This window comes from Mastomys coucha, unplaced genomic scaffold (genome assembly GCF_008632895.1).
Source record: "Mastomys coucha isolate ucsf_1 unplaced genomic scaffold, UCSF_Mcou_1 pScaffold4, whole genome shotgun sequence".
Lineage (NCBI taxonomy): Eukaryota > Metazoa > Chordata > Mammalia > Rodentia > Muridae > Mastomys > Mastomys coucha.
The window spans coordinates 48969880-48982371 of NW_022196910.1; the positions used below are offsets into that span (position 1 = coordinate 48969880).

Sequence of the window (12492 nt, forward strand, 5' to 3'; positions counted from 1 at the left end):
AAATGCTCTTCATAGAACACCCATGATATGACACACAGGCCAAACCACTTCCCCATTTGCTCCCAGTACTTGACCTTCTCCAAGAGTCCTCTGCAGCAAGTCATGCTTAGCTTGAAGCTTTGTGATAAGATTACTGCCTTCCAGGAACTCTCGAAGTTTCTGCAAAAAGGCAAGGTAGAAACTTAAAACCTCGCAGGGCCAAGGAACTTCCCAGAGGGGACATTAAGCCCTGCTGTTTTATCTGTAGATCTAGAATCCTATAGGCAAGGTGTAGTCTGGCGGACTCAGCCTTCTCTGGAGAGCCTATTGGAAATGCAGGCTCAGGACTCCTCCTCCCCGGTCTTGTTAAAACAGGCTGCACTTTAGTAAACTCCCCTGTGGTGTGCACCCGTGTCAAAGCAGACAAAGCCTGGACTTGGGGGGAAAAGTGACTGCTGTGTAAGCATCCTTGAGGGCTGAGTTCAGGGTGCACCAGTAACCCTAGCACTAGGGTGGGGTTGGAAACAGGAAGATCCTGGGTGCTCACTGGTTCAGAGAGAAATCTGTCTCAAAAATAAGATGGAGGAGCAACCCATTAAGAGATCTTCACTGTGCTGTAGCTCCCCTCCCCAAAGCTGGTTTTAAAGAGGTCCTAAGTCCTAAACTCTACCCAAACTGGCTGAATCGGAAACTGTGAGGGTGCTCAGGTTGCTGTATTTTAAAAGCATGGGCTCCAGAAAGACTCTGGCATCATTAACTATATGGAAATGCCCAGGAAGCGTGGTCCCAGGCTCTGTTAAGAAAGGCTGGGGAGCGGGGAGTGGGCGCACCATGAAGTAGAACTGCTCAGTTTCTTGCTGGTTAGCTCGTCTCTTGGCGATGCTAGGTTTACTCAGGTAGGTTTCAGACACAGTGGACTTCACAGACTCTGTGGATCGGCTGTGCTGGAAGCACTCAGACACATCATAGTCCTCAATGGTGACCATATCTTGGATCGTCTGGAGGGTGGCTTCTGTCGTTTTCTTGACCTGGGGACAGAAATACATTTCACTTATTAACATATTGCTCTGTGAACCCTACACTACTCCACTAGAGTTGGTCTTTCAGGGAGAGATTACTTTTGAGCATGGTAGTAAGATGCCTAATCTTTTAAGTTCAGACTCCATTTTAGAGAACCTGACCTTAGTTTGAATTCAGGTAAACTAACAGGCTGGTACCTAACATTAGTTTCCAAGTCACCCCCCAACAAAACTCAAGCCTAGTTCCAGTCTCTAGGCTAATCCCCAATAAGACCGGTTCCCAGGTTACAACCTCAGCAAGACCTGTGTTTTCATAACAAACCTGCACCCCCAGGTTCAAGCCCATCCCCTGCCTAAGGACCACCATTGCAGAGAACAGAAGTTAAGTTTATGATATGACTCCCAGCACCAGCCAATTATAGTAAAGGCCACAGCAGCTTTTCAATGAGATGTTTGCGCACATTCTTTCTGCTTGCTGCTTATTATAAAGCCTTGCCCCAATAGACACTCGGGGCTCCCCACCACCAAAACAGTCCTTCATGACAGTGGTGCATGGCGGGAGGGGGGGCGGGTGAGCTAGCTGGAATAAAGACCCTGCTGTGAGTTGCATCAGATTGGCTCCTGTGTGTGTTTTTGGGGATCACTAACTTTTCCCTGTCATAACAGTAGGTAGGAGGAGAGAGCCAGGCCAACTGGACCTCAGATCACCCATCTGTGCTATATATCTCACTGGAGACTGTCAATTTCACTTTTACTTACTCTTACCTTTTAAATTAAGATAAAACTACAAACAGAAACACACACACACACACACACACACACACACATACACACCTACACACACACTGAGACCATAAGTGTTGGAGATTGGTTTTTATTTATTTATTTATTTATTTATTTATTTATTTATTTATTTTTTATGAAAGAGTCTCCTGTCTACAGGAGTGTGTCTAGGAACTGCGAACAGCAAGCTGCAAACACAATTTTATTCTTTATAGAAACAAAGTCATTCCCTAGCACCCTCCCTAGTCTTTATCCTTAGCAAAATAAATAGCTGTTCCTTCCAGAGTGGTGACAGCAGTCCTGGGGGGTCCAGCAGAGATGAAGAACTTGCTGGAAGGCCTTGGGCCTGGCTCTCAGAGTCAGCTGTCATCCTCCTCAGACTCTCCCTCAGACTCAGGTGCGCTCTCAGGAAGGTTGTCATCCATCTGTTGGAATCTTCCCGACTGGGCCTCCCACATGTCACTTTGGATGGTCACTTTGAATCCAGCCATCTCATACCCAAACAGCTTCAGGACATGGGCCTGCTCTGGGGTCAGTACGTCACCCTCTTTGCACACTTCATAGTCAGACAGCAGGGTCACCACACCTTTCTTGAGGGCAGTGGGCAGCCCTAGCTGCCTCAGCTGTGGCTCCATGGAATGAGGGAACTGCTTCAGGGGCCCTGGATCCAGGCTCACAGTTAAAAGTTGCTTTGTTCCCTGCTTGAGCAAAATCCATTTCTGTATACTCTGTGAATCACTCATTCACCTCCTCCTTCGTGCGGTTGGTAAAAAGGAGCCCAACTTCACCTCTCAACTTCTTGCTGACCTGATGTAGGTTGTCTTTGTATTTGTCAGATGGGCTTCGACCCAAGGCTGCCATCATGACCTTGTTTTTGCCTAAGAACATCTGGCTGTGCTTCCAGGCATTCCAGATGTCCTTCAGCTTGCTGTTGCTCATGTTGGCCATAGAGAAGATGAAGAGGGCCTAGAGATTGGTTCTAATGCTTTGATTCAATCTGGAATCTGCATGTCCAAATGCTAAAGGTTCTTGTCTGGAATTGGTTTTTGACGATCAATAAAGGTGCAGTGGCCAATGGCTACGCAAAGGGAGACAAGGTGAGATCCGTAGAGTATGCTGCAGGGGGAGGAGAGAGGAATCACCATGACTGGGGTGGGGGTAAGGATATGGAGGGACATAGGAGCTGCAGGAGATAAAGCCAATGAGCCATGTAGGAATTCAGTAAGTGGCCACTGACCACTTCTCCAGTTGGGCCTGGAGTAGCAGGGGAAGGTTTAGGAGTGTCCAGTCCTGAACCAGCCATGGCATTTAAAAATAAGCTAATGTGTGTGTGTGTGTGTGTGTGTGTGTGTGTGTGTGTGTGTGTCTTTCATTTGAAGATCCAAAGATAGCTCCTAGGTGGGTGGCTGGAAGCCGTGACCAGCCGGGAGCACAAAATGGTATAGCCCAAACTCAATGCTACATGTAAGTATACAGCCCAATGAATAATCTCAACATGAACAAGCCTAGGTAAACACTTCTCTGACCAAAAGTGTATGTTATCAATAACTCATCATCCTTCCAATAATCCCCATGCTTTTCTTTTTTTATTTTTATTTTTTTTTGAGACAGGGTTTCTCTGTGTAGCCCTGGCTGTCTCGGAACTCACTCTGTAGACCAGGCTGGCCTCCAACTCAGAAATCCACCTGCCTCTGCCTCCCAAGTGCTGGGATTAAAGGCGTGTGCCACCACCGCCCAGCACCCCCACGCTTTTCTTCCTCCTGGTATACCCACTAACCCCCCCTCTTCTTTTTCCTTATTAGGTACCAAAGCTAGGAACTTATATATATGCTAAGAGCAAGCATTCCAGTATGAAGCTACACCTCCCCCTCTCCTCACCACCCCGCTCTCTAATGTGTTAACAGTATTTTATAGAAACAGTACAGAATATATCTTAAATCTGATCCCTTTTGCTCAGCATCAGGAAGATTCATTTCTTGTGAATATCGGTATTTCATTACTTGATATTTATTGCAAAGACAAATCATGATTCACCCTGTGATTGATAGATGGTTATTTTTTAGTTTTGTCCTTTGTGAGTTTTATGAATACATTGGGGGCACGCATACACACTTGCTGTATATGGAAAATGCCAAATTGTTCTCCAAAACCATGCTATTTATATTCCCATCAGTATGGCAAAGAATTCCTGTTACTCCACACTCTTGCTGGCGGTTGGCGCTGTCCCTCCTTTCAATTTAAGCCACCGTGCTGGTGTGCAGTGGTCTCACATGATTTCCGTAGGTTTCCTCCCACTGTATGAGCTTGAGCATGTTGTATGTCAAAGGCAGCCTGGATCCCTCCTTTGCGAATACGTTGTTGAAACCTGTCAGTCAGTGTTCTACTGGCTATGACTGCTGTGATTCATGTTAGCGATTATTTCCTGCTCTTGGCTTCAGCTTTTCACTGCTTCATAGCCAGCTAGGTGAATGTGGTTTCTGCTTTTATTTTTATATTTTTGTGTGTGTGTGTGTGCGCGCGCGCGTGAGTGTACACACATGCCACAGCATCCAACTGGAGGTCAGAGGACCACTTTGTGCAGTTAATTTCTCCTTCCATTTTTATATCTTAGGTCGCCAGGCTTCTGTGGCAAGCATTTTTATTATATGTTCAATATTCTTTGTGGTTTGTCCATGTAGTTATTAGATTCTTTAGTCTCCATTCTTTCTATTTTAAAAGTTACCACTGGGATTTCTTTTTTAGTTGAGTCTATTTCATCCACCTGAAAATCTTTAATCTGCTCTTATGAAAAATACTTTCCTGCATTTTCTTGTGGCTTCCATATTCCTGCTGAGTAAAAATTTTACTATTAATCTGTCATTGCTTTGGTTGAAATATTTTATTTTTCTCCATTTTCCTTTAAAGCTTTCTATTCATCCTTTGGTTCTATAGTTTCACAATATGTCTAGGCACTGATACATACATGCATGCATGCATACATACATGTTTCATGTATGTGCCTGTGAATGCACGTGTGTTACAGTGAGAGTGTGGAGCTCAGAAGAGACCCGAGAGTATGTTCTCTCTCCTCCATGCAGGTCCCAGGGACCAGGCTGCCAAGGGTTTAGTAGCGCATAAGCAAAGGTTGTCCACATAGACTGCCTGTGGCTTGCTTTTGAACTTGAGAGATTTGTTCAAGTTCTAGCTTTTCTCCTTACCTCTTAAGCTACTGCCTCTGTTTCTGAAATTTTCTTTCCAAGACCCTCATTACAACAGCACACTCCACTGTGTTCCCTGTCTCTTAACCCCTCTCTTCTCTTCTGAATTTTCTATTCTTTTGCTTCTACTTTGTTGATTTTTCTCCCCCTACCTCCACTGCCATTTATCTCTTTGGCCACATGCCCCTCAACCATGTCTAATCTACAAACCACCCAGCACCTTGGGTGGAGTCATTTTTCTCTCATTCTCAGTTCTAAACTGCTTTGTGGTTATTTCCCAATCTTTTCTACCACACTGCTCATTTTCTTTGCTGAAATCTAAGCTTGCTTTTCATCTTCTTGAATTAAGTAAGCAGTTCTTTTGCTGCATGTTTCTGATAACCCCATTACTTGCAGCTTCTGTGGGACCTTTCCTGGTATTTATTATTTCTTCTAGTTATCACTAATAGCTTTTTCAAATCACCTTAGGGAGCTAATTATCCTTCTTACACATGTGAAAATTTCTAATGTTTTAATGTTCCTTACATCTGTCTGCCTGCCTCTATCTGTCTGTCTGTCTGTCTATCTGTCTGTCTATCTATCTATCTATCTATCTATCTATCTATCTATCTATCTATATGTGTATCTATGTATGTATGTGTGTATCTATCTATCCATCCATATATACACATGCTGTGTATATATGTGGGAATACCCATGACACAGTGTGTGTGTGGATGCCAGAGGATAACCTTTGGGCATCAGTCCTTTCTCTCCACTATATGTGTCCCAGAGATTAAACTTGGGTCTTTAGTCTTGGTAGCAAATATCCCTACTAGCTGAGCCATCTTTTGACCCTTGTTAGACATCTGTGTAGAGTTAACTGAGGTCTAAAGCAATCTTAGCAACCTCCCAGAATAACATTGTTTTCCCAAGCTTTCAGGGCCAGTGGCTTAGGATTACTGGACTTTTATTGCTGCTCAGAGTCCTGGATACCCTTCCTTCAGGGAGGTGATGGCTCTTGTGGCATAGGCTTCACACTTAGCCACATACTTTGTCCTGGACAATGAAAGAAGAAGGCATGAACCAACTAAGTGACCCGCACCATCCTTGTAAGAAGTGGAAATCTTTTTAGTTACTTAAAACAACATTAAATTAACTAGTTTAGTTAAAATTTAAACAGGGCCACTGAGGATCAGCAGGTGGATGTGCCTGCCATCATGCCTGGAACCTATGTGGCTGAGGAGATAATCAGCTAGTCTCAGTTGTCCTCTGGCCTCCACATGTGTGTCATGGCACATGTGTCTGCACACATTCTCCTGTGAACACACACACACACACACACAGAGTGGGAAAAAAAGGATCATATTATGTGGCTAAGGAATAAAAGTAGTCAATACTAGTCTGGATGCTGCAAACAAGCATGCCGTGGGATCAGTTAAAGTGATGCAGGGACTGTAATAGATTTCACTGGTTCCTGTAGTATGTACAATGTGCAGAATGGGTATTTCTATGAAAAAGCATTGAACATTGGTTTAAAGATCCCATTACCGCTGGGCAGTGGTGGCACACGCCTTTAATCCCAGCACTTGGGAGGCAGAGGCAGGTAGATTTCTGAGTTCGAGGCCAGCCTGGTCTACAGAGTGAGTTCCAGGACAGCCAGGGATATACAGAAAAACTCTGTCTCAAAAAACAAAACAAACAAACAACAAAAAAACCCAAAAAAACCCCACCACCACCAACAAAAAACAAAACAAAAAAATCTCATTACCACAGGCAACAGCTTCAAAGGTCATGACTTTATACTTATACCCTTGGCTAGAAGGCTCACTATCTCATGTCAGCCCAATGTGTGCTTGTGACTTATGGAAATGTTTCTAAAGAAGGCATGTACTTTGAACAGACACTCTGATAGTGACATATGCAATGGTTATACCTGTGAGGAACTTCCACAGGACTGGAAGTACGACAAAGAAATCATATTTCTAAATTAAAACATACTCTTCATGATTTAAGATATGCATAATTGAAGCAACAATTACTGAAGGATGATATATTTTTACAGTTCCCTGAGTTTTTTACTCACATTAGGAAATGGAAAGTCTGTTACTTACACTGAAATAATATTAAATGAACAGAACGCGCCCCCCCATTCATTGAAACACTCGATATTGTACCAATATGTATGACTATCTGCATTGTTCTCTAGGGAGTCAGGGAAGGCACCGTAAAAGGCAGAATTCTGAGCTATGTTGGGGGTCAGTGAGTAAGCACTGGAATAAAGGAACATAAGGCAGAAAAGAGAAGAGAACAAGCCTCTTGGGGGTCACAACAAGCAGCTTTACACGAACAGGAAGAGAATACAGCTTACAGAACAACATGCTAATCAGACCCCCAGCATAGCACACCCAATGGAGGGGCCACAGGGAGCCGCCGAATGTCCTAAGAACAGGAGTGACAGCTCAGACTCCTGCTTTTAAAAGGTCTTACGGCTGATATACAATAAAAGGAAAAGTCAGAGAGGAAGAAAATGAGTTGGGAGCCCTGAGCTTAGTGGAGAGGTCATGATTATCGATTAAGGAAGAAACACTGGAAAGAACTAGCTAGGACACATGTGAAAATGGTCAAGCACAGAGGTGGAGGCTTTGTTTCCTTAGGAAAACAAACTTTCTACTTTCTTAAGTAGAAAAAAAAAAAGAATTATCAGGAATAGTAACAAAAGGCCAAGCACAATGTTAAAAACTACACAGAAATGTTAGGACATCAGTGGAAGGTGGAAGAGAGCTTATATAAAGAACTCTGATACGTTTCTGCTTGAAATAGAAGGACAATTACAGTAAGGAGACAACAAAGAGCAAGTCCCAAATGCTAACTATGGAAAAGAAGAAGGCAGGAACCGCCCCCCCCCCACCCTCCCAAGGAGCCTTGACTAAATAAGCAACCATCACCATGGATGAAAATTAAAATCCATGCCTGTATCCATGATAAAACCCATGAAAGAAGGCTAGAGAGATGGCTCAGCAGTTAAGAGCACTGACTACTCTTCCAGAGGTCCTGAGTTCAATTCCCAGCAACCACATGGTAGTCCACAATCATCAGTAATGAGATCTGATGCCCTCCTTCTGGTGTGTCTGAAGACAGCGACAGTGTACTCATATACATAAAATAAATCTTAAAAATCCATGACCGATCTACGGGTTGTAATTCGTTAACTAGAGTGTGCTCACTGATACTTATAAAACAACATTTCACGTGAACCATGTGACCAAGGGTGCTATCACCAGAGGTATCAGAGTTATCAGAAGCAAAACCAGATCGTGTGCACGAAGAACCAAACAGGCTGTTTCCTGTCTGCATTGCCATTCCCTTCACAGAGACAATCCGTGGTATCACGCTTAACTCTAGAGTTGCCAGGAAGGATAAGAGAACGACAGAAGCCACCAGCACTCCGACTGGGACTCCGTCTCATCCTGTGGGAGGCTCTCTGAGAAGAGTAACACCAGCTTCTGGCACAGCCGCGATAACGAGGCACAGAGGGTATTCACCGAGATAAATATACCACAGCTAACAGAGCTCGTACTGACTTCTCATTGGCTGCGGGAAAACATGGGTGGGCTTGGCAGAGGTAAATGCCAAAGAGTTGTCAAGGAACATGGGAGAAACACAAGCCTGTTTTTATCCTCAAGCCCGTGGATCAAAATGAGTGATGGGTGATAGGTAACTTCTATGAGATTAGAAAACATCCTTTTTGTTTTTGGTTTTTCAAGACAGAGTTTCTCTGTATAGCCCTGGCTGTCCTAGAACTCAATCTGTAGACCAGGATGGCCTTGAACTCAGAGATCCGCATGCCTCTGCCTCCCAAGTGCTGGAATTAAAGGGGTGCGCCACCACCACCTGGCTAGAAAACATCCTTATCATTGTTAATTATTATTATTGGTGTTTGTGCATGCTGTTGTGGTGCGTGTGTCCATATGTGAATACGTGTGGGCAAGAGGACACTGGCTGTTTTCCTGTATTGCTCTCTTCCTGCCTGCCTTGGAGTAGGGGCTCTGGAAGCTGCACTGGAATCTCACTCTTTTGGCTAGGCTGGCCAGACAGCGAACTCCTAGGCTTTACTGGCCCAGTGCTGGCATTATAGGCATGCAGTACTGTGCTCTGCTTTCATAATGTGGGTGCTGGAGACTGCAACTCAGTCTTCATCCTTGCACTGAGAGCACTCACCCCTACCAGTGTCAGTGTTGGTGTGTCTGAAGAGAGTTTATGCAAGCTGGCTCTTGGTTGTCTGGTCCTCAGGACAGTCTTTGAATAAAGTCCAAAAGTCACTCTGCTGGAATTCATGCTCAAGCATACTGTATCAGCTTGCTTGGCAAACTGTCATCCCATGATAACCAACAGAAAGCCATCACCTCCCTGTGCTGGAGGCTGGATGCTCAAGGTCCAATGTGGGTCCCTCTTCTTAAGGCTTTCGAGGGAAGCAGCTGTCCCAGGCCATTCTTGGTAGCTTACAAAAAGCCACCTTCTCTTTGTGTCTCTGGGTTCCAATTCTACCTTTTTATAGGGACATCAGTCATAGTAGATTAGGTCACCCCAAGGACCTCCCTTTAATTTGTCCACCTCTTTAAAAAGCTTTTCTTTAAATAAGGCCATATTCTGAGCCACTGAATATGAATGTTTAGCACTTTAATATATGAATGGGAGGGTGCATAGCCCATGCTGGGACACACCCTCTACCATGGATACCTTGATGCCTTGAACCATGCTTTGGATGAAGACCTACACCCCGCCTCCCCCCAGGATTGACTCATCTCTTTGTGAGGATGACTTCCCCCTCCACGTACTTTACTGATTGCATCTGTATTTCTATTATATCACCGTATCATTTCAGATGGATTCACGACCAGGAGAAAGGGACCATGCACGCATGCACACACACATACAGATTGGGTTTGTGCCCAGGCTATGGAAATATGTCAGTGCAGGCCACAGACGGCAGGAGCAGAGACAACATCTTACCTTGGCCTTCCCTCTCTCCTCATCCCTTACCAGTGGTGCAGACACCAGTGATCCTGTCAGGGTATCATGGAGCTGAAAATCAACCCACCTTTGATGCCCTATGTGGTTTTTATTGAATGTTGTTGCTATAGCATCATTGCAGAGTCATGCTAATCCTCTGCTAGCACATGAGGTTGTATACTCAAACACTGAGATCACTTGAGGATGATGATGATGGTGTTGATGATGATGATGAATAGTTACAAAATTTATTCTCAGCAAGCAACAGCAAGACTAGCAACAGCATCATTGCCCATGGGGCTCCTTAGAACACAGTCTCTGCCTTCAGTCAACTCTCAGAAAAACCTGTTTTCCTGAAGTCTACCCACCCACCTGGACTCTGATTTAATAGCCTCGAGGATGGACCCAACTCTCAAGAGGAAGATCTCAGGGTCATTGTTCACATACATCTGGAATGGAATTTAGAGGTTTCCAGTTCTATCTATTATGTGCCAACATGAAGCCAGGAATGATTTCTTCATCTTCAGGTCACCTGTGAGTTGGGCAGGGGACCATAGGGTACCCATGAGAGCAAGACTGTTGGGTGAAGTTGAAGTTGAATCCTTCTTGGGGACACCAAAGGATTCTTAGCACAAGGCAGCGGCTCCATGGTTGCTCTGCCCTGCTGTTCTGTCAGGGACTGCATGCCTGTGTGCCTTTTCTCAAGGCTCTCCTCACGCCTCTGGAGACGTTCTTGTGGATTAAAGTCCTCCCTTCTGAGAGTTAAAGCTTATTTGAAACAAACACAATGTATGTGTGTGCTTGCAATAGAAGACAGTAGACTGTTCTCAGCTTTGTCTTGGTGACACATCATTGAAGCTGCCATTTACATAGGCTGTCACTATCATCTCACCATGGGAAGCTGTAGGCCAGCTGGAAATGCTTACAGTGACAAAAGCCATGAAGAGGACACAGAAGGTCCAAGACAACAATTGGAACTGAGTTATATGCCCACGTCTTACACCAAGTAAGAACCTGAAGAGGAGGGTTTGCACATGGATTTATACAATTTGGGGTTCTGGTGCAGTCATTGATACCATGAAGAAACAAAACTTTTCTGGTGTGTGTGTGTGTGTGTGTGTGTGTGTGTGTGTGTGTGTATTTACTGAGAAGGAAGGATTTATAACTGAAATACCTCCCATTTCCCTTAATTATATATGTCATGAGTGTTGTTTCAGTTGGTCTAAAAATCTTGCTCATTATTGTTGAACATATCTTGAAATAAGGAAAATATTTTTATAAGTTCATGAAATTCTCCTTAGCAAGCCACTGGTGGAAGACTTTAAGTGGTGCCATGGAGTTTTATATGGGGCCACTCATTCAGTAAGCCCCACTGAGGACTGACCGCGGTGCCACAGCCTGCCTTCCTTATTCCCCGAAGGTTGGCGAAGCCACTCAGTAACTTGAGACAGTGTAGTGGCTTTCTCTATTAGGATGATTTACTGGTATGATAGCACAAATGTGAAGACTTCATTTTCCAGACCAAATATTGGAACACACAGTTTGAAAATGACAAGCAGAGTACTCAAAAACCAGCACCATCCTAAAGAATATGAAGGCCATGGTCACTCTACTGCATATACGTTCATTCCCTGCTCTTTAAAAATGTGTGTGAGTGAGTGTGTGAATGTGTGTGTGAGCGAGTGTGAGTATGTGTATATAAGTGTGTGAGTGTATGTGAGGTGTGTGAGTGTATGAGTGCATGTGTGAATGACTGTGTGTGAGAGTGTGTGTGTACGTGTGTATGAGTATGTATGTGTGTAAGTGTGCTTATGTCTATGAATGAAGATGTTCATGTACCACATCACATGTATGGAGGTCAGATAACCATCTCAGCTATCAGTTTGTATTTTCTGCTTTGTTTGAGATGTCTTATTCCGTACTACATATACCAGGTTAGTTGGCCCATGAGTTTCCAGAGATTCTCCTGTCTCCACATTCCATCTTTGAGCACTGTGCTACTGAGTCTAGCTTTTTGTGGGTTCTAGGGATCTGAACCCAGGTCTTCACATCTGTGTAGCAGATGCTTTACCCATGCGGACCTTTCCTCTTCAGCTGTGTATGGTAGAAGGGGTGCTAAGTAAGCAGTGTGGACTGTGCATGGTAAAAGGGGTGCTAAGTAACCAATGGGGACTGTATCCCACAGGAGGGATTATGCCAGAGGCTAGCTTTAGAAATGAGCAGCAATAGGAGTGACCCTAGCCAGGGCATTTTTACAAACATCTTGCTCTCCTCTCATCAGAGCAGAGACAGTAAAAACTTAACCCTGAGAATGAGGGAAATGAACCTCAGGGAGAACTCGGAGGCAGAGCCCGGGGACACATGGAAGCCACTCACGTCACTGTCCTGTAGTGATGTGCCCCTACTATGACCAGGTCTTCAAGCTTTTAAGAGCAGGATATTGATAATTTTGTGCAAAAATTCTGGTTTTTATTTTATTTATCTTTTTACTGTTGTATCTCAAATGGTCTTGCATTCACAGT

General features: G+C 44.3%; 1 protein-coding gene and 1 pseudogene across 3 annotated transcripts in view; both read right to left on the reverse strand.

The window, feature by feature from the left end:
- Srgap1 (SLIT-ROBO Rho GTPase activating protein 1) overlaps positions 1-12492 on the reverse strand; it is a 297115-nt gene that overhangs the window by 68291 nt on the left and 216332 nt on the right. For all 3 annotated transcript variants that reach the window (XM_031348981.1, XM_031348982.1, XM_031348983.1), the window contains exons 9-10: positions 810-1007; positions 75-159 (exon numbers count right to left, since the gene is read on the reverse strand). In XM_031348981.1, the coding sequence (XP_031204841.1) occupies positions 75-159; positions 810-1007 (283 nt within the window). The remainder of the gene's footprint in view (positions 1-74; positions 160-809; positions 1008-12492) is intronic.
- Positions 1977-2738, reverse strand: LOC116075710 (annotated as a pseudogene).